This window comes from Arachis stenosperma, chromosome 1 (assembly GCF_014773155.1).
Source record: "Arachis stenosperma cultivar V10309 chromosome 1, arast.V10309.gnm1.PFL2, whole genome shotgun sequence".
In the NCBI taxonomy this organism is placed as follows: Eukaryota; Viridiplantae; Streptophyta; class Magnoliopsida; order Fabales; family Fabaceae; genus Arachis; species Arachis stenosperma.
Window position 1 is genome coordinate 67,453,932 of NC_080377.1, and position 20,843 is coordinate 67,474,774.

The 20,843-nt window shown below is 37.4% G+C and overlaps 1 protein-coding gene and 1 non-coding gene across 2 annotated transcripts; one reads left to right on the plus strand and one right to left on the minus strand.

Annotated features, from left to right (window-relative positions):
• The first annotated feature begins 4,934 nt into the window (after positions 1-4,934).
• On the plus strand, positions 4,935-5,038 carry LOC130948934 (small nucleolar RNA R71). Its single transcript, XR_009073297.1, has one exon. It is a non-coding gene; the product is annotated as a small nucleolar RNA R71 (small nucleolar RNA).
• Positions 5,039-16,189: 11,151 nt separating this feature from the next.
• LOC130940429 (GRAS family protein RAD1-like) lies at positions 16,190-18,084 on the minus strand. Its single transcript, XM_057868562.1, has one exon. It carries the CDS (start codon positions 18,027-18,029, stop codon positions 16,428-16,430), a length of 1,602 nt encoding a protein of 533 aa, XP_057724545.1. The 5' UTR covers positions 18,030-18,084; the 3' UTR covers positions 16,190-16,427.
• Positions 18,085-20,843: the final 2,759 nt, after the last annotated feature.

Genomic DNA, 20,843 nt, shown 5'->3' on the forward strand with positions numbered 1-20,843 from the left:
TGTTGATTGGTTAGGAGAAGAACAAAAGTTAGAGAGCCTGATTAGAGAAGGATAGAGTGATTACCCTATACACTAGAGAGATTAGAGCGTACATACATCATCAGTGAGGGTTTAATACTTGAATTTCCATGTTCCCTGCTTTCATGAGCTATCTTCTTGCACTTTTATCTGTCTTACTGTATAATGGTAGAATTAGTGGAATTTGATTTATAATTATTTTGAAGAGCTTATTTACTTTCGATCAAGTGGGCAAGAATCATATAGTTGCATTCATATATATAGGTTGCATTGCATTGCATGAGTTTCTACAAGTTCATACTTATTTATCTTATCTCCTGCAGTTAAGCATGAGGACATGCTAATGTTTAAGTGTGGGGAGGTTGATAACCCACTATTTTATGGTTTATATTGTGTTTAATTATGTGGTTTTATCATGATCCTTACCCACTTATTCATTAATTTAGCATGCATTTATATTTTCTTCCTGAAATTATTATGATTGAAAACTGCTTCTTAGAGACTTTTAATTATGCATTTTAATTTTCCTTAATTCCATTTGATGCCGTAATCTGTGTGTTAAGTGTTTCAGGCTTTATAGGGCATGAATGAGTTGGCGATTGGAAAGGAAGCTAGCAAAAATGGAAGGAACACGAGAAAATGAGGAGATAACCAACGAGAAATGACGCGGCCGCATGGCTTACGCGTTCGCGCGAAAGAGGAGAAATCGCAGTGACGCGGCCGCATGGCTCACGCGACCGCGCGGATTGGAAAAGCACAAGTGACGCGGAAGTGTGGGCGATGCGACCGTGTGGAAGGGAAAAACGCGAATGACGCGTCCGCATGGATGACGCGATCGCATGACGAGCACGATCTGCATAATCTGCAGAATTCGCTGGGGGCCATTTTGGACCCTATTTTGACCCAGTTTTCAGCCCAGAACAGTAGACTAAAGCCAGAGAACATGCAGAAACCAGAACAACAATTCATTCTAGATAGTTTAGTTTTAGATCTAGTTTTTACTCCTTCTCTAGGTTTTCTCTTTACACATTCATAGTCCTTAGGATTTTATTTTTCTACCACTTTTTGCATTGGGATACTGAGAAGAGTTATTACCTCATCAAGACTTCGTTATTCTAGTTCGTTTTCTTTACTTGGCTTTACTCTTCCATGTACTTTGCTTTGTTTAATTTTACCATTAAAATATTTTTAGGATTATTTAATACAAGGATTACTTTTAATTTTAATTGATTACTTTGATTTTTATTTACAATGTCTTTCTTCAATTCCCTTTCATATGTTATGAATTTTACATTCACAATGAGCGAGTAGTTCCCTAACTTGATGGGGAGTTGATTGAAAGGAACCCTTGAGTTGGAAGGCTTAAAAGAAAGATTGTAATTGGGTTTATTGTTGGATTACCCTCTAGTCACTAACACCAATCCCTTTTAATTAAGTGGGTTGCAACTTGTAAACGGACGTAGCATTCCAACTTGTTTGACTTTCCCTTACCTAGTAAGAGATAACTAAACAGGATAACCTTTAATTATCAATTAATTTAGAGAGTAATTCAACAATAATGGGACTTCTAACTAATCAACTCCCAGTCAAGGCTTTTATTTACATTATTCAAATTCTCCAATTTAATTTCCTGTTTACTCAACTCAAACCTTTTTGAAAACATCTGATTAATAAAATAGCACACTTTTTTGCAACTCGTTGGGAGACGACCTGGGATTCATACTCCCAGTATTTTAATTTTAAATTCCTGTGACACCTTTCTAAATTGATAAGTGGATTTCTGGTGAGTTAAGAACTATACTTGTAATGTATATATCCTAATAATTTTTAATTTACCAATTTCTGCACCATCAATGGGCAAGTTGAATGCCAACCTCACATTTTCCAGACTAAAATCTAAGTATTTCCCCGAACCATTGTAAGATAGTTCTTTGGATTCGGGTTCATACTTTGATCATGGTTCCTAGTGATCCATGCATTGGCATAGAACTCTTGAACCATCAAGATTCTGACTTGTTGAATGGGGTTGGTTAGAACTTCCCAACCTCTTCTTTGAATCTCGTGTCGAATCTCCGGATACTCATTTTTCTTGAGCTTAAAAGGGACCTCAGAGATCACCTTCTTCTTGGCCACAACATCATAGAAGTGGTCTTGATGGGCTTTGAAGATGAATCTCTCCATCTCCCATGACTCGGAGGTGGAAGCTTTTGTCTTCCCTTTCCCTTTTTTAGAGGTTTCTCCGGTCTTAGGTGCCATTAATGGTTATGGAAAAACAAAAAGCTATGATTTTACCACACCAAACTTAAAATATTGCTCTCCCTCGAGCAAGAGAAGAAAGAATAGATGATGAAGAAGAAGAAGAAGATATGGAGGAGAGGGAGAGAAGGTTGTGTTTCGGCCAAAGAGGAGAAGAGATGGTTGTCTTGTGTGAAAATGAAGAAGAATGGAGGGGTATTTATAGTGGAGGGAGAAGGGTTAAGGTTCGGCCATGTTGGGTGGGTTGGGTGGGAAAGTGATTTTGAATTTTGAAGGTAGGTGGGGTTTTTGGGGAAGAGTGGAAGGATGTGAGTGGTGAAGAGGGGTAATTGGAAAGAGAGATTGAGGTGATTGGTGAAGGGTTTTTGGGGAAGAGAGGATGAATATGAAGAAGAGGAGAGAAGGTAATGAGTTGAGGTAGATGGGGATCCTGTGGGGTCCACAGATCCTGGGATGATCCTGTGGGGTCCACAGATCCTGAGGTGTCAAGGATTTACATCCTTGCACCAATTAGGCATGTAAAATGCCTTTGCATACAATTCTGGCATTTAAACGCCGAAGTGATGCTTATGTTGGGCGATCAACGCCCAATTGCAGCATGTTTCTGGTGTTGAACGCTAGTTCCATGCTTGTTTCTGGCGTTCAGCGCCAGCTCTCCTCAGGGTATATTCCTGGCGTTCAAACGCTAGGATGCTGCTTGTTTCTGGCGTTGAATGCCAGTCAGATGCTTCTTACTGGCGTTTGAACGCCAGTAAGTCCTTCCTCCAGGGTGTGATTTTTCTTCTGCTATTTTTGATTCTGTTTTTAATTTTTGTATTTTTTTCGTGACTCCACATGATCATGAACCTAATAAAACATTAAGGAACAATGAAAATAAAATAAAATTAGATAAAAAAAAATTGGGTTGCCTCCCAATAAGCGCTTCTTTAATGTCACTAGCTTGACAGTGGGCTCTCATGGAGCCCCACAGGTGATCAGGTCAATGTTGTAGACTCCCAACACCAAACTTAGAGTTTGGATGTGGGGATTCAACATTAAACTTAGAGTTTGGCTGTGGCCTCTCAACACCAAACTTAGAGTTTGATTGTGGGGGCTTTGTTTGACTCTGTATTGAGAGAAGCTTTTCATGCTTCCTCTCCATTATTAAAGAAGAAGACCCTTGAGCCTTAAACACAAGGTAGTCCCCATTTAATTGAAGGACTAATTCTCCTCTGTTAACATCTATCACAGCTCCTGCTATGGCTAGGAAAGGTCTTCCAAGGATGATGCATTCATCCTCCTCCTTCCTAGTGTCTAAGATTATGAAATCAGCAGGGATGTAAAGGTCTTCAACCTTTACTAACACGTCCTCTACCAATCCATAAACTTGTCTTACTGACTTGTCTACCAATCGTAATGAGAATATGGCAGGTTGTACCTCAATGATCCCCAGCTTCTCCATTATAGAGAGTGACATTAGATTTATGCCTGACACTAGGTCACACAGAGCCTTTTCAAAGGTCATGGTGCCTATGGTACAGGGTATTAAGAATTTACCAGGATCTTGTTTCTTTTGAGGTAAACTTTGCTGAACCCATGTATCTAGTTCACCAATGAGCAAGGGAGGTTCACTTTCCCAAGTCTCATTACCAAATAACTTGGCATTCAGCTTCATGATAGCTCCTAGATATTGAGCAACTTGCTCTCCAGTTACATCTTCATCCTCTTCAGAGGAAGAATAGTCTTCAGAGCTCATGAATGGCAGAAGGAGGTTTAATAGAATCTCTATGGCCTCTATATGAGCCTCAATTTCCTTTGGGTCCTCAATAGGGAACTCCTTCTTGCTTGAGAGACGTCCCATGAGGTCTTCCTCATTGGGATTCACGTCCTCTCCTTCCTCTCTAGGTTCGGCCATATTGATTATATCAATGGCCTTGCACTCTCTTTTTGGATTTTCTTCAGTATTGCTTGGGAGAGTACTAGGAGGAGTTTCAGTGACTTTCTTACTCAGCTGACCTACTTGTGCCTCCAAATTTCTAATGGAGGACCTCGTTTCACTCATGAAACTTAAAGTGGCTTTGGACAGATCAGAGACTATATTTGCTAAGTTAGAGGTATTTTGCTCAGAATTCTCTGTCTGTTGCTGAGAAGATAATGGAAAAGGTTTGCTATTGCTGAGCCTGTTTCTTCCACCATTATTAAAGCCTTGTTGAGGCTTTTGTTGATCCCTCCATGAGAAATTTGGATGATTTCTCCATGAAGAATTATAGGTGTTTTCATAAGGTTCACCCATATAATTTACCTCTGCTATTGCAGGGTTCCCAGGATCATAAGCCTCTTCTTCAGAAGATGCCTCTTTAGTACTGTTGGATGCATTTTGCCATCCATTCAGACTTTGAGAAATCATGTTGACTTGCTGAGTCAACATTTTGTTCTAAGCCAAAATGGCATTCAGAGCATCAATTTCAAGAACTCCCTTTCTTTGAGGCATCCCATTATTTACGGAATTCCTCTCAGAAGTGTACATGAACTGGTTATTTGCAACCATATCAATAAGTTCTTGAGCTTCTGCAGGCGTTTTCTTTAGGTGAATGGATCCACCTGCAGAATGGTCCAGTGACATCTTAGAGAACTCAGATAGACCATAATAGAATATATCTATCATGGTCCATTCTGAAAACATGTCAGAAGGACATCTTTTAGTCATCTGCTTGTATCTTTCCCAAGCTTCATAGAGGGATTCACCATCTTTTTGTTTGAAGGTCTGAACATCCACTCTAAGCTTGCTCAGCTTTTGAGGAGGAAAGAACTTAGCCAAAAAGGCCGTGACCAGCTTATCCCAGGAGTCCAGGCTATCTTTAGGTTGAGAGTCCAACCATGCTCTAGCTCTGTCTCTTACAGCAAAAGGGAAAAGCATGAGCCTGTTGACTTCAGGATCTACTCCATTAGTCTTAACAGTCTCACAGATCTGCAAGAACTCAGTTAAGAACTGGTAGGGATCTTTTGATGGAAGTCCATGAAACTTGTAGTTCTGTTACATCAGAGCAACTAATTGAGGTTTCAGCTCAAAATTGTTTGCTCCTATGGCAGGAATTGAGATGCTTCTTCCATCAAACTTGGACGTAGGTGTGGTATAATCACCAAGCATCCTTCTTGCATTATTGTTGTTGGGTTCGGCTGCCATCTCCTTTTCTTGTTCAAAAATTTCAGCAAGGTTGTCTTTGGATTGTTGTAATTTAGCTTCTCTTAGTTTCCTCTTCATAGTCCTTTCAGGTTCTGGATCAGTTTCAACAAGAATGCCTTTTTCCTTGTTCCTGCTCATATGAGAAAAAAGAGAACAGAAAACGAAATGGAATCCTCTGTGTCACAGTAAAGAAGTTCCTTATTGTTAGTAGAAGAAGAAAGGGAATAAAGAAAAGAGAATCCAAATGCAAGGGTGAGGATAGGGGCAGTGATTTGAGATGAAGAGAAGTGTTAGTAAATGAATGAATAAATAGAATAAGATGAGAGAGAGAAGTTTTCAAAAATTAAGATAAGAAATAAAATTAAAATTAAAATTTAAACCAATTAATTAATTAAAAAGAATTTTTGAAAAAGAGGGAGGTATTTTCGAAAATTAGAGAGAGAAAACTTGTTAGGTGGTTTTGAAAAAGATAAAAAATAAACAAAAGTTAATTGGTTAGTTTGAAAAAGATTTGAAAGTCAGTTTTGAAAGGATAAGAAGATAAGAAGATATTTTGAAATCAAATTTTTGAAAAAGATATGATAAAAAGATATGATTAAAAAGATATGGATGGAAAAGATTTCATTTTTAAAATTAAAATTAGTTACTTGACTAACAAGAAACTAAAAGATATGATTCTAGAATTTAAAGATTGAACCTTTCTTAACAAGAAAGTAACAAACTTCAAATTTTTTGAATCAATCACATTAATTGTTAATAAAATTTTCGAAAATTATGAATTAAAGATAAGAAAAAGATTTTAAAATTCAAATTAAAAATTTTCGAAAAAATAGTAAGAAAAATGAAAAAGATTTAATTTTTGAAAAGGTTTTGAAAAGATAAGATTTTTAAAATTGAAAATTTGACTTAACTTACAAGAAATAACTAATTTTAAACAAAAATTGACTAAGTCAACTCAAATTTTTGAAATTTTGAGAGAAAAAAGGAAAAGATATATTTTTTATTTTTGAATTTTTAACGATGAGAGAGAAAAACAACAAAAATGACTCACAACATGAACATTTTGAATCAAAACACATGATCATGCAAGAACACTATGAATGTCAAGATGAACACCAAGAACACCTTGAAGATCATGATGAACATCAAGAACATATTTTTGAAAAATTTTTTATGCAAAGAAAACATGCAAGACACCAAACTTAGAAATCTTTCATGTTTAGACACTATGAATGCAAAAATGCACATAAAAAAATTATACAACACAAAACAAGAAAACATCAAGATCAAACAAGAAGACTTACCAAGAATAACTTGAAGATCATGACGAACACTATGAATGCATGAATTTTCGAAAAATGCAAGAACAATATGAATATGCAATTGACACCAAACTTAAAAGTTGACTCAAGACTTAAACAAGAAACACAAAATATTTTTTATTTTTATGATTTATTATTTTTTGTATTTTATTTTATATTTTTTGAAAAATATATAGGAAAAAGGAAGTAATGAATTCAAAGTCCTCAATCAAAATCCTATGAATTAGACATGGCTTAATAGCCAGCCAAGCTAAAACATGTTATATGAAACTCTAGAATTCATTCTTGAAAACTCTGAAAATTTTCAAAAATAGGTGATAAATTTTTGAAAGATTTTTGAAAATAAAACAAAAAAGAAAATCACCTAATCTGAGCAACAAGATGAACAGTTTGTTGTTTGAAATTAATTCCCCAGTAATGGCCCCAAAAACTTGGTGCTCAATACCATGGTCTAAACATAATTTCACAACTTCGCTCAACTAACCAGCAAGTGTACTGGGTCGTCCAAGTAATAAACCTTACGTGAGTAAGGGTCTATCCCACAGAGATTATTGGTATGAAGCAAGTTATGGTCATCTTGTAAATCTCAGTCAGGCGGATAATAAATGGTGATAGAGTTTTCGAATAATAATAGTAAATAAACTGAAAATAAAGATAGAAATACTTATGTAGATCATCGATGAGAATTTCAGATAGGCGTATGAAGATGCTGTGCTCCTTCTGAATCTTTGCTTTCCTACTGCTTTCATCCAATCCTTCTTACTCCTTTCCATGGCAAGCTGTGTGTAGGGCATCACCGTTATCAATGGCTACATCCCATCCTCTCAGTGAAAAAGGTCCAAATACTCTGTCACGGCACGGCTAATCATCTGTCGGTTCTCGATCATGTCGGAATAGAATCCCTTGATTCTTTTACGTTTGTCATCATGCCCAACAATCACAAGTTTGAAGCTCGTCACAGTCATTCATTCCCGGAATCCTACTCGGAATACCACAGACAAGGTTTAGACTTTTCAGATTCTCATGAATGCCGCCATCAATTTTAGCTTATACCACGAAGACTCTAATCTCACGGAATGGAAGGCTCGGTTGTCAGGCGAGGGCAACCATGCGTCGTGCATCAAGAATCCAAGAGATACACACTCTAGCTTTCGCTTGTAGAATGGAAGTGGTTGTCAGGCACGCGTTCATAGGGACGGATGATGATGAGTGTCACGGATCATCACATCCATCAGGTTGAAGTACGAGTAGTATCTTAGAATAGAAATAAGATTGAAATTGAATAAAAGATAGTAGTAATTGCATTAAAACTTGAGGTACAGCAGAGCTCCACACCCTTAATCTATGGTGTGTAGAAACTCCACCGTTGAAAATACATAAGTGAAGGTCCAGGCATGGCCGAATGGCCAGCCCCCAAAATGTAATATGAATTCGAAAATAGGGAGAAGGACCTATGGTCAAAAGACCGAATGGTCAAAAAACTCATAATACAATAGTAAAATATTCTATTTATACTAGACTAGCTACTAGGGTTTACAGAAGTAAGTAATTGATGCAAAAATCTACTTCCGGGGCCCACTTGGTGTGTGCTTGGGCTGAGCTTAAGCTTTACACATGCAAAGGCTTCTTTTGGAGTTGAACACCAAGTTGTAACGTGTTTTTGGCATTCAACTCTGGTTTGTGACGTGTTTCTGGCGTTTGACTCTAGAATGCAGCATGGAACTGGTGTTGAGTGCCAGTTTACGTCATCTAATTTCGAATAAAGTATGGACTATTATCTATTTCTGGAAAGCTCTGGATGTCTACTTTCCAACGCCGTTGAGAGTGCGCCATTTGGAGTTCTGTAGCTCCAGAAAATCCATTTCGAGTGCAGGGAGGTCAGAATCCAACAGCATCAGCAATCCTTTGTCAGCCTTTTATCAGAGTTTTGCTCAGGTCCCTCAATTTCAGCCAGAAAATACCTGAAATCACAGAAAAACACACAAACTCATAGTAAAGTCCAGAAATGTGAATTTAGCATAAAAACTAATAAAAACATCCCTAAAAGTAGCTAGATTATACTAAAAACTATCTAAAAACAATGCCAAAAAGCGTATAAATTATCCGCTCATCAATAATCAACTAGTAAAGGAAACGAAATTCAAATACTAAAAAGGTTTTGGCAAGGGTTGAGAGTCGAGGTTTCCTATCCTAATCATTGATCACAAACATGGCAATTATGAAGAGTTAATCCCACTTAATCAACCTCTATACATTGAGAAAAGTCAAATAGGCATAATTGATCTTAATCTACAAATCCTAACCAACTCACTAGTTAGCGTAGTGAAAGACTAGCGTTAGAAACAAAATCAACTAACAACCCTAAATCATCAATCAATATTGGACATCAATGACTCAAGATCACTGAAGTCCTCAATCCCAAGGCAATAGTGTGAAAAACTACACTAAAACTAAAAGAGGCATTTTATCAAACACTTATCATGCATAAAAGGAAAAACATGGTAAATTGCATGAATAATAAAATCTATGACTACCAATTGCAAGAAAACAATAATAATAATAATAATTCAACCAAGCATCAAAGAAATTTAAAATATCAAATTGTATTAAAAGAAATCAAAATTAATAAGAGTTCATAAACATAAAAGTGACAAAATAAAAAAAGTAACAAGTAAAACTACAAGAATTAAGATGCTAGAATAAGAAAATGCTAAGAAAACTCAATTAAAACAAGATCAAAATCTAAATTTGAGGAGAAGACTAAATCTAAAATTCTAAATTCTAGAGAGAAGAAAGAGTTTCTCTTGCTAGAAATCTAACCTAAAATATAATCTAAAACTATCCTAATTGCTCCTCCCTTGATCCTCCTTGAGTTTGACTTAAAATACTTCAGAATGAGTTGGATTGGCCCCCGGAAGCCCTGAAATTGCAACCCACGTTTTCACTTAAGTGAAGTCACGTGCTGACAGTCATGCGTACGCATGAGGCATGCGTGCGCATAAATTCGCGAATTTCCAAAACGTGTGTACGCATGAGGCATGCGTATGCATGACTCTGAAAATGCTTCAAACTTCATTTCTTCATAAATTCTCTACTTTATATGTTTTTTTTTTCACTTCTTCAATCCATCCTTGCCTTCTAAACCTAAAATCACTTCAACAAATACATCAAAGCATATGGATTAAAGTGAATTAAATTTAATAAATTAAGGCGTAAAAAGTATGTTTTTAATCTTAAGCACAATTTAGAGGGAATTCACAAAATCATGCTATTTTAATAAATAAATATAGGATAAGTTGATAAAATCCACACATTTCAGTACAAAATAAACCATCAAATTGTGGTTTATCAATTTTCAAGGACAACGTTATTAACATTCTGATTACAAGAAACTAAAAGTTTAATTAACTCAATAAAATTTCTACTATTCAATGACTCAAGACTTTCATCGTAGCCTTTAAATGCACGTGTTTAAAATGCAAGCCTTCGAATAGTATCGATAGATGTTTTAAACTTTAAACAGTTATATGCAATAGTCTCATCACTACGCCTATAAAAAAGTTTGTCTATGTGGTTAGATTGAGCCATTAAATGATCACAAAATTTCACACATAAATTATGGAGAGAATTAAAAATATAATTCTCGTGACATACAAATACACAATTCACCCCATTATTTACTTTTTTTCAATTACTTAATTCTAATTCTGAAAATGCATTTTTTTTCATCATTGCAGGCACCATAATATTTTCCAAACAAGTAGCAAGGTAAACAATATGCAACATTTTTTTTTCCGTGAATATTCTAACCAACTTAAAAATTTCTTAAACTAAGAAAAATGAAATCATCAACGATGATTGTTATTACTAAAAGCTGGCAGCTAATATTTGTTGGTTGGTATAGCCCAACAATTATATATGCTCTACAAATTTTATTATGTTTATTGACATTATACTACCAAATTGAATGTCGCTTTTTTAGATCCCTTTCTGGTAAAGAGATATCAACATCTCTTTCTAATTTTTATCAAATTAAACACTAACAACAATAATTTTTTCTCTCTGAGTCGCTATCAATTTCATAAAAAAAAATAAGAGAGAACGAATTTTAAAAATGGGTAAGCCACTTGTCTATGTGAGATAATAACACAAGAAAATACAACTATAAGAGAAGCGACAAGTGGCGTGAGTACCTTTAATTCATATGATTGAAGACTAGGCTATAGGTTCAAATAGCATACGAGTGGTCAAGGAACAAAGAACAAAAATATTCATAGCGGCGCATTTTTGCGAAACACATCAAAAGAAAAATAAAAAAGGGCATATTATCTACACACTTAAATTAATATATATTTAAGATGTTAATCTAAATTAGTGATAAAAAATAATATAAGTTAAAATAGATAAAAACTACAGTATAAAAATTATAAAATATATTTTACTAAAAATAAAATTAGTATAATCTTTTGTACTTTTTTATATTTTTTAAAGTAAAAACCAAATATTTTTTTTTGTATGTGACTTTAAATACTTAAAAATGTAAAAAAAAAACACAAAATACTGTATACTTTGTTACTCTAAAGTCTAAACTCACTAGCACATCATCACTAGTCATTGTTAAGTATATCTCAGAAGAATGCTTCTTGTCATTTTGAAAATATAAGAAATCAATCAATTAAAAAACATTCTCGCAAGTTAACTAACAAAGAGTCCACCAACTTCTGCCAATTTTTATTGGACTGGACCCGAAACTACAGAAAAAAAAACTCACTCCATTAATATTCCTCCTAACCCTAGTTTCAAAAGAAACATGTAATCGTGTCACTTTTTAACTCTGCATGCCATTATCCGCGCCATTAACCTCTGTCATAGACCACGTTTGTGCCACTATTGTCTTCTCCAATGCTACCATGAACGAGCTCATTGTGTCATGTTACTTCTGCTGCGTGGACACCGTCCACCATGGTCGAGAAGTCACGCCGAGTCGTATGCCTCTTCCGCTGTGCTGCACAGCTTTTAATTCTGTCGCCACCGCGTCGTTGCGCCGCACAATGTCTCTTTCCTCATGTCACATCTCAACCGTCTCTGCCGTGACGCCGCGTCTCTTCCTCCTCCTCTATCGTGTCTTGCCTCCTCCTCCTCTTTCGTTATGCCATCGAGTCATGTCCCATCCTCCAAAGATTAGTGGATGTTGTTTCTTCAATCTACTGGATGTTTCATCTCTGTTTTGGGTTTAGAAACTTAGTAGATGACTTCATACGAGATAGAATGTTCCTTTTATTTGAGATTAGATGTTTCTTTTTTTTTTTGAGAAGGGATGCTTCTTTTATTACAATTGGAGGTTTCTTGTCCCTGCACCAGCGGCGAAATGACGGCACACCACGAAAATAACGATGCGACAGAAATGGTGGCACACTACAGTGGCAGCGAAGTGGTGGTCTACACGAAGAAAATGACCGACACTATGAGAGAAAAAGTTGACGACACTGTATTTAAGAAGCGATTAATTTACTAAATCCTCATTATTCAAAAACATAATATCGATTAATCATAGGGTTTTTTATTTTAATAAATAAAATAAATATAATATTTATCGAAATAAATAAATTTTTGAAAAATTACTGATTTAAATTCCCCTTTCATATCTTGTTTACAGTGTAAACGAGATATGACACGTCTGCGTGACACATGTATATCTCGTTTGCACTGTAAAGGAGATACATTCATTGCCTTTCGTTTACACTGTAAACGAGATATGTCTCGTACGCGGCTATATATGGAAGTCGTTCACAGCCAACTTCCGGTCCCCATTTTGACTCTGTTAACCTCTTTCTCCCCCCTTTTAATCCTTTCTGACTATACATTTGGCCCAAGCGTTGATGGCGCGCCCAGTGGGGAATGACGAGGACATTAACAGGCTAAACGAGACGACACATTACGCCAGGCGCGACCGACTTTGAGGTTAGTTTCGTTATGGATGTTAAATTTAATGATGTTGCCATTGTTAGAGTATTCATGAAGATTTGGAGCATTAGTATATGGGTTAGGAGTTAGGTCTCTAGGCTTTATTTAGAACTCTATCCGTCTGGGCTAGACTGGTATGACATAAATATCATGAGTTTAGAATGCTCTTGTTGCTATGGTATGTTGTTCGTATTTATAATTTTAATAAAATTATAATAGTAAGACACTGTATACATTAATAAACTTCGATATTTTTATTTATTAGACATGTTAGACTTTATTTTGTTGTATTGTATTAGTTAACTTGTAATAAAAGTAGTAATAGAAATAATTATTCGTAAGACGTTTGATAGATAAATATTACGAAAAGAACAATTAACATTTTAAAATGTGAAACAAAGAATTTATAAGTTATAATTTATTTTGTATAATTTAAATTTTATTTTTATTTGTCTTTATATCAGAGGCCTCGCCTCCTGTTGCCCCACCGAGTGAGTCATACTTTACCCCCACCGGACGCCATCGTCCCGTATCCGGCTGAGGCCAAATTCGGCGACACCGTGCCCCGCAGGAATTTTACCTTTGACAACTCCCTGATTTTGACACTAGTGGAGCGATGGCGTCCAGAGACGCACACGTTCAATCTCTAATGGGGTGAGGTCACTATCACCCTACAGGAACGTGGCGTACCATCTTGGCTTACGTGCACACGGAAACCTAGTTAGGGGCTGCCTTCGTGACTTTGGTAGGTGGTACCAAATGGAGACGTGGGCGTTGGTGGAGCAGCTCCTCGGCGTGAGGCCTCCCGTGGCAGCATAGCAGGCATAGCGGAATGAGTCGTTCACCCTGAAGCTTGCGTGGCTACGAGACCGTGTCCGACAGATGCCCCAGACAGAGGATCCCGAGGCCCTCCGACAGTACGCCAAGTGTTATATCATGTTACTGATCGGAAGGTATCTGATGACCGACAAGTCCAACAATCTGGTCCACTTTCGTTGGCTACCGCTGCTCTGGGACTTTGCGAAGTGTAGAGCATTCTCTTGGGGTTTGGCTGTGCTGGCGTGGATGTATGAGTCCCTATCTTTGGCGGCTCAACGGGGCGTCACGGATATTGCTGACTACACTCCATTGTTGATGTCGTGGATCTACCAGAGATTTTCCTAGTGGTGTTCACCAGATAGAGGGGTCTACCAGTATCCGCTGGCTGCGAGGTGAGAAATATACTTTTTAATAGAATACGCATGTTTTTTTTTATTTTGTATAACTAGATATTTATCATATTCTTTAGCCTGCTTGTTATACTGAAAACTTTTAATCTTTAGTTTTTCTGGAGAGTCTACGATGACCCCGCCCTGCAGGCTTTGTGTCCGCCCTGGTTTCGTGATGAGGAGGAGTGGGGGACATGGTTGTCAACCATCCCCCTATTGTACTTCAATATTCTCCATTTTCACCACGTTGATCAGGTGAAACGACAGTTCAATGGAGAGCAGCAGGTACCGGACACTCCGGTAAATCTTGATAGGTGAGGTTGATGTTTTTTTTCTATCTTGCGTTATAAGATTTAACTTCTTATGAGTTAAGGAAATTTCTAACACACCATTTTCGTTGACAGGTACCTGACTACTACTAGTCGAGGTGAGGATGTATGGTGGCCGCTCAATCTGAAGGAGTGCTTGAAGTACGGTTTGACCCGTAGGTCACATATTGTGCCGGGAAAGCAGCTCTGCAGTGTTTGAAACAGCTTCGGCACCTTGTTGTACGACTCTTCCCAATCATTGTAGATTCGTACAATGGCCTTCTGCTTCGCCATCCACACCTTTCTGTACGAGGGTTTGAAGTGATAGCTTGCCTACACCGCACTTTGCAAGACTGGGATACTGACAGACGGGTTGGACTGAATCATGGGCAATATGACTCTACAGATGAGACTACTATCTAACTGACGATGGTCTTGAGACATGGTGGGTGTCAGACAGCTGTGTGGTCCTCAAAACCTCTTAACCTTCCAAATCACCACAGAATAAGATTTATTCTTACAAGACATGTCTAGCCGAAATAACGTATAAGACAAAACTACTCAAAATCACAATTAAACTTGAACTTACCAGAATCCGAGATTCTGATGAAAGGCGACACAGATGCTCCATTGACACCCAGCATCGGCTTGATAGCACTGCACATGGTACTTTAAGCGGTCGAACTCGATCACACGGTACTCAGCACTCCTTCGAATACTGTAGTTCTTCACACCTTGAAGCACCGCCTCTCGGCTTCTGAACTTGTGTCCGACCTGAAACTCCAAACCACCATCCAGGTTGTAATCCACTCCACAACTGTCAGATACTGGGATCCTCTCATGCATTACGTCCAGATGTAGACTGTGACAGTGACTTGGCACAGCCAATAGCGCCGGAATTGGATGAGGTGGAGGCAGCACATGGCGCTACACAGCACCCGCAGGTGTCTTCGGCATAAACTCATCTTCATCGCCACCATCGGAGGACTCACTGTCCTCACTGTCTGCCACGTAATCATCGTCTGACTTCTCCTCACCCTCCTCTGTCTCATGCTCCAGAATCACGGCATGAACGGGAGGTGGTGCGAGAGGTCGGTCGTCCTGCACGTAGGTTTCGTGGACGGACGACCCACTACCACCGTGACCCACCTCAGTCGCACATGCTCGTCTCCGTGAAGTTGGAATAGTCGAAACCGGAAGACTCCATTTCCCATGGGTGCCAGCAACCTATACGCCACCCTTCTGATTTTCCTCGCTTGTGTCCCACCGAGCTTGCTCAATATCAAACTCTTCAAATCCGACAAGGTCTCCACATGTTGAGTGTGAAACAATATCGGATCCTCACACTCGAATGTCACCCCGTTGTCGCCATTTCTCATGCGACAATTGGGATAAAGAAGCACGACTATGAATGGATTGTTACCGGCCATTCAGCTATGTTTTTGAGAGAAATAAGAAACAGAAGAAGGAAAATGTATGTGAAGAATACCAAGGGTTACACATCCTTTTATACAAGCTGTATATTTGTCATATATATATATATATATATATATCGTTTGCACTGTGTCATCTCGTTTACAGTGTAAAAGAGATATACAAATATCCGCTTGACTTATCATATCTCGTTTACAGATACATGGAAATTCATCTCGTTTGCACTGTAAACGAGATATAGTAAAGATATTTATTTCGGTAAATATTCGTAAAATTATTTATTACGGTAAATATTATATTTATTTTATTTAAAAAATTAAAAATCCATTAATCATATTTTGATTTTAAAAAATAATTTAAAATTAATATATATTAAATAAAATTATTTAAAATTAGCTGATATAAGAGTTGGTTCTCTCGGCTTTCTTATTAAAAAATTGTTGGAATATACATGATAAGTTCCTCCCCATATTTAAATGCACACCAAACAGTCACCAAACAAAAAAAAATGCACACCAAACAACAAAAGTATATTATCCTCTTTATTTCGATTCTGAACTGACAAACACGGAAAACACTGATAGGATTCATTCTCACTCCGAGATATTATTTTGGGTATTCCAAACACACATTATTCAAGCAGAGAACACGACATAACATAGCTTAATTCTGACGAATAGCCATTATTTATTGTCATTTGCTTATTCCAATCAAACATATATCATACTGCAAGGGAGAATGGAGATTCTTGTATTCAACACTTCCAACAAGAAGCTGCAACAATAGGCTTTGATTTCCAACCAAGAACCAAGCACCCTTTCTCTTCCACAACAGTGTATCCATCACAAACCTTGTTCTTCCCAAGCCACTGCTTTGCCTGCGCCACCATCTTAATCGGCGAACCCTGGAACCCCGCCCGGCTCATCCTCCTCCGCCACTGGTCCACCCTCTCGTGCCGCTCCATCCGAAGCGGCCCCTCACAGCTCACAATGTTTTTTATCTCCTCAGCAAAGTAAAACTGCTCCATCTTCGCTCTCTTCGTATCATACTTTGGCAACATTGCATCAAGCGAATCAAATATTGCAGAGTAGTAATGCAAAGATTCCATAAACCTTCCAAGAAAAAACGGTCCATTGTGACTCGAATCCTGCTCAACCATAACCAATACCTTTGGCGAAAGCCCGTGAATCATCTGAAGCACAGAGTTCAAAGCGCCACGGCTTTCTTTAACAACACAATGCAACTGAAGGATACTATTCACCACAAGAACCTCATTATCTTCTTTTATGACATCTTCAGGTTTCAGATTCTCTAGATTCTTCTGCACAACGGAGAATTCAAAGTTGATTCCCATGCTATTCGCGTAAACAGAGAGCTCATCACCAATGATCCGGTATCTGCCAATACAGAGACCAACCGCGGTGATCCGGAGCCTACGAACACAGGCCCCGGAGCGGTTGGCCAAGGATTGGATCAGGCCCCTCCATTGGTGACCATGTGATAGGCCTAGGCTCATGCCGAGGTCTACCACATGGACAAGACTCTCACCCTCAAAGGCTTCCACTATCGCGGAATTCGCCACGAAATGTCCGAATCGAATATGTGGACAGATTTCATACACCAGCCTGAACGCTTCTTCCATCTTCTCCGAAGCGGCGTCCATTATGTTCATCATTGGTTGCGCCACCGCCACCGGACCAAGACACGGCTGAATCAAAGACAATCGCTCGGACAAGCCCTGCACGTAGCAGGACGCTACTCGCTGGAAGGCGGTGCCGAAAACCAAGGCGCTAGACTTGAGTTCTGATAGAAGTATCGAAGCGTGCGATTTGTCACGACACGCAACGGCCTCGGCGCAAGAGATTAGCAGTTGAACAAGCCTCATTCCATCGCAGCCATCTTCTCCGCCGCCTTCCGAATTAATCATGTCTTGTGCTGCCTCTTCAACTGCCTCGGCAGCGCGGTACATCTGCGAACAACTTTTTATGTGATCTCTGATGTGCGTTTGGATGCTATTTTTATTATAATTCGAGCCATAAATCGGGTTTATTGAGAGATTTTCTAGAGAAATTGGGATGCTTGTGGTTCTTCTCAGCCTTTTGGTTTGTGAAATTTCATCCAAAGAAGAGCTTATAGTGTGGCTCCAGTGGATGAAAGTATTCTCCAAGATTCTTTTCTCTTCGGGGCTAAAACGGTCTTTTACTGTAGAGAAAGGAGTAGTAGTATCATCCAAGTCGGATAGGTTGGGACAGGAATAGAAGATTATGCAAGAAGGATCCTGCACCATTATAGGGCTTATTTCATCGCTGTTGAACTCGCGTTTGAAGCCGCAACTATTTGGATAATTAGAAGACATGTCTCACAATCAAGAACGCTTTTAATTATCTTTCTTTTTGTTTTTCTAAAGATTTTCAATGACGCTCTGAAAGAACCATATTGCAATTGATGTCTGTATTTATAGATTGGTGACATGTGTGATGATGAGGTCATTTCATTGTTTGGCGTGATAATCTATGTTTAGCATAGGTAAATGAAAAAAGAATATGATAATAAGGAATCGTAGCTATTATTATTATTAGCATACTATTGTATATGCTTGTCTTGTTGACATCCTACATAGATCAATACGAATAAGAAGGCATCAAATTAAAAGGTTTCCAAGTTTTTGGGACTTTGTATTCGGCGGTTATGTTTAATTGGTTATATATTTCGGTAATTAGAATTATGGTTTCGATTTTTGTTCCATTCTGCTTGTCCTATTGGAGAATCGGATAATATACAGCAAATCGATTGATCGAGGCAGTGCATCAGGAGCGGTTTATAATATCATCCAAGATTTAGGAGAAAATATTAGTAACTTCAACGCTCAAAGAATATGAAGCTACGGCGGAGGAAGAGGACATGGGATGTTATGGCCATGGAAGAGAGAGCATGGGGGTGGGTATGGAGGAAGAGAAGGAGGTTGCGGAGAACATAGTAGTGATGATGGATGAGAAACTTTCTGGGAGGGAAGGTTATGGTGCGTTATTGGTGCTGTCGGATGACAACAGGAGGGAAAGATTCTTTTCTCCTCCTCTCTTCTAGAGAAGAAGAAAGTTAAAAGTATACCATTTGTATCACTAATTACATGCATATAAATGTTAGAGGTATATGAGTAGAATTTATTATTTTTTTTTCAAATATTTTTCTATTTTTGGTGTGAAAAATGATTGATAAGAAGCGGAAAAAGATATAAAAAAAAAGGTATACAATAATGTGTACATAAAAATTGGTGAGAAAATCTTTTTTATAACAATTGAACAACAGTAGAGAATCGTATTCAGTGTTTTCTATGCATGTGATAATTTTTTTAAGAATTGTATGGTACTATTAAAGTGCTACTAGACTAATAATATTTTTTTTTAAAGTAGTGCCCTAATTTTTATAGTTTCAAGTAAAAATGATTATATAAAAATCCATACTGTCATGAAAATAATACCGACAACCAGAGAGGTGAATATATTATCGGGAACGGTGTCAATGTGTCATATCTCATCAACTCTATATAGTTTGTAGCTTGTTGTCAATACAAATTTACAACCTTTGAAGCTGCCGGGTGCTAATAACAAAAACCAAACCGCCAATCAATTCCAAGTCACCATTGAAGGATTTAAAGAGGTATAAAAAGAATTCCAAGTGAGCAGCCGTATAGGTTAAAAATATAATTCTAAAAGAGTTTGAAAGATTTGAACCTTGTATTTTAACTATAACAATGCATAGAATATATATGTATATAAAAATTTATGAAGTTAAACGTATTGAAGTAACAGTCCACACAATTCTAATGTACAACCATAGTCTTTTGATTAATTAAGAGTCTGTTATAGTTAGTTTTAGATTAGTTGAAATTAGTTGAGTAATGCCACTGCAAATAGTTGGTTAGTTTCAGAGACTTCCACATTGTATGAGTTAGTTAGGCACAGATGTATATAAACTAAGCTACCCATCAATTCATCAAGAGTATCGTCTTCATTTTCTCATTATACATAGTGTATATAACTCATCTATCTATCACTTATTTTGACTTAATTTACGAAAACAAAGTTGATCATCATATTAATATTGTTATGAAGGATTTATTTAACTAGCCGGTGAAGGATTTAACATAGGAAATAATTAAGAATAATTTATTAACAACATTACAAGAAAAATATGTTTTAGCGATAAATTTTTAGTGGCAATAACATAATGATTACTAATTCTTTAATTTAAGTTATGTTTTTGCGATAATTATATATTTGTCATTATTACTATATATTATAATAGTAATTATTATTATTGTCACTATAATAAATATACGAAGTTTTTTTAGTAAAAAATTTTTAATAGTCAATATTATTTTTATTAAAATTATGTTATATAGCAATTGTTATTATTGCTAGTAATAAATACAAAAAAATCTTTTTCAGTGAAAAAATTTTAGTAACCAAAAAATTATGGTACTATAAAAAAAAGGCCAATGGTTACGGTAAAAAACCGTGACCATAGCTAGTAAAAAGGGTGACCATAGATCTATGGTCACGGTTTTGGACTTATAGTCACGGTTTTTTACCGTGACCTACTCTCTCGTGGCCATAAGTCTATGGTCACGGTTTTTTTTATCTATAGTCATGATTTCTATGGTCACGATTTCAACTTTCAAATTTTGACACTTTAGGTTACGTTTTTCACCGCACTACAAGAAAACAACTCTATTGCCACGCTTTTAAAGCATGGCGAAAAGATGAAAAAAGCGTAGCGATATCTTTTCACCACGCTTTTTGAGCTACCGCCATGCTTTTGAAAGGGTGGCCTCTGCAAGCGTGGTGATTGCTCTATCGCCACGCTTTTGGTGACCTATCTCCACGCTTTTTTGTTTGCCATGCTTTTTACAAATGGCCACCCTTTAAAGCGTGGCCGTATGTGGGAGATATGGCCACGCTTTAAAAGGGTGGCCATATGCGAGATATGGCCACGCTTTCAAAGCATGACGATAGAGAGAGATACGGCGCAACAAGGATAGTGCTGCTGACGGTGGGGATCTGAGCTCATCTAGGGTTGCCATAGATCGATGAGAGTGACGGCGTAAGACTTGAGAGTGAAAGAGTGACGTTAGGATTTTTCGCAAGTAAAGAATTTTATAAAAATATAG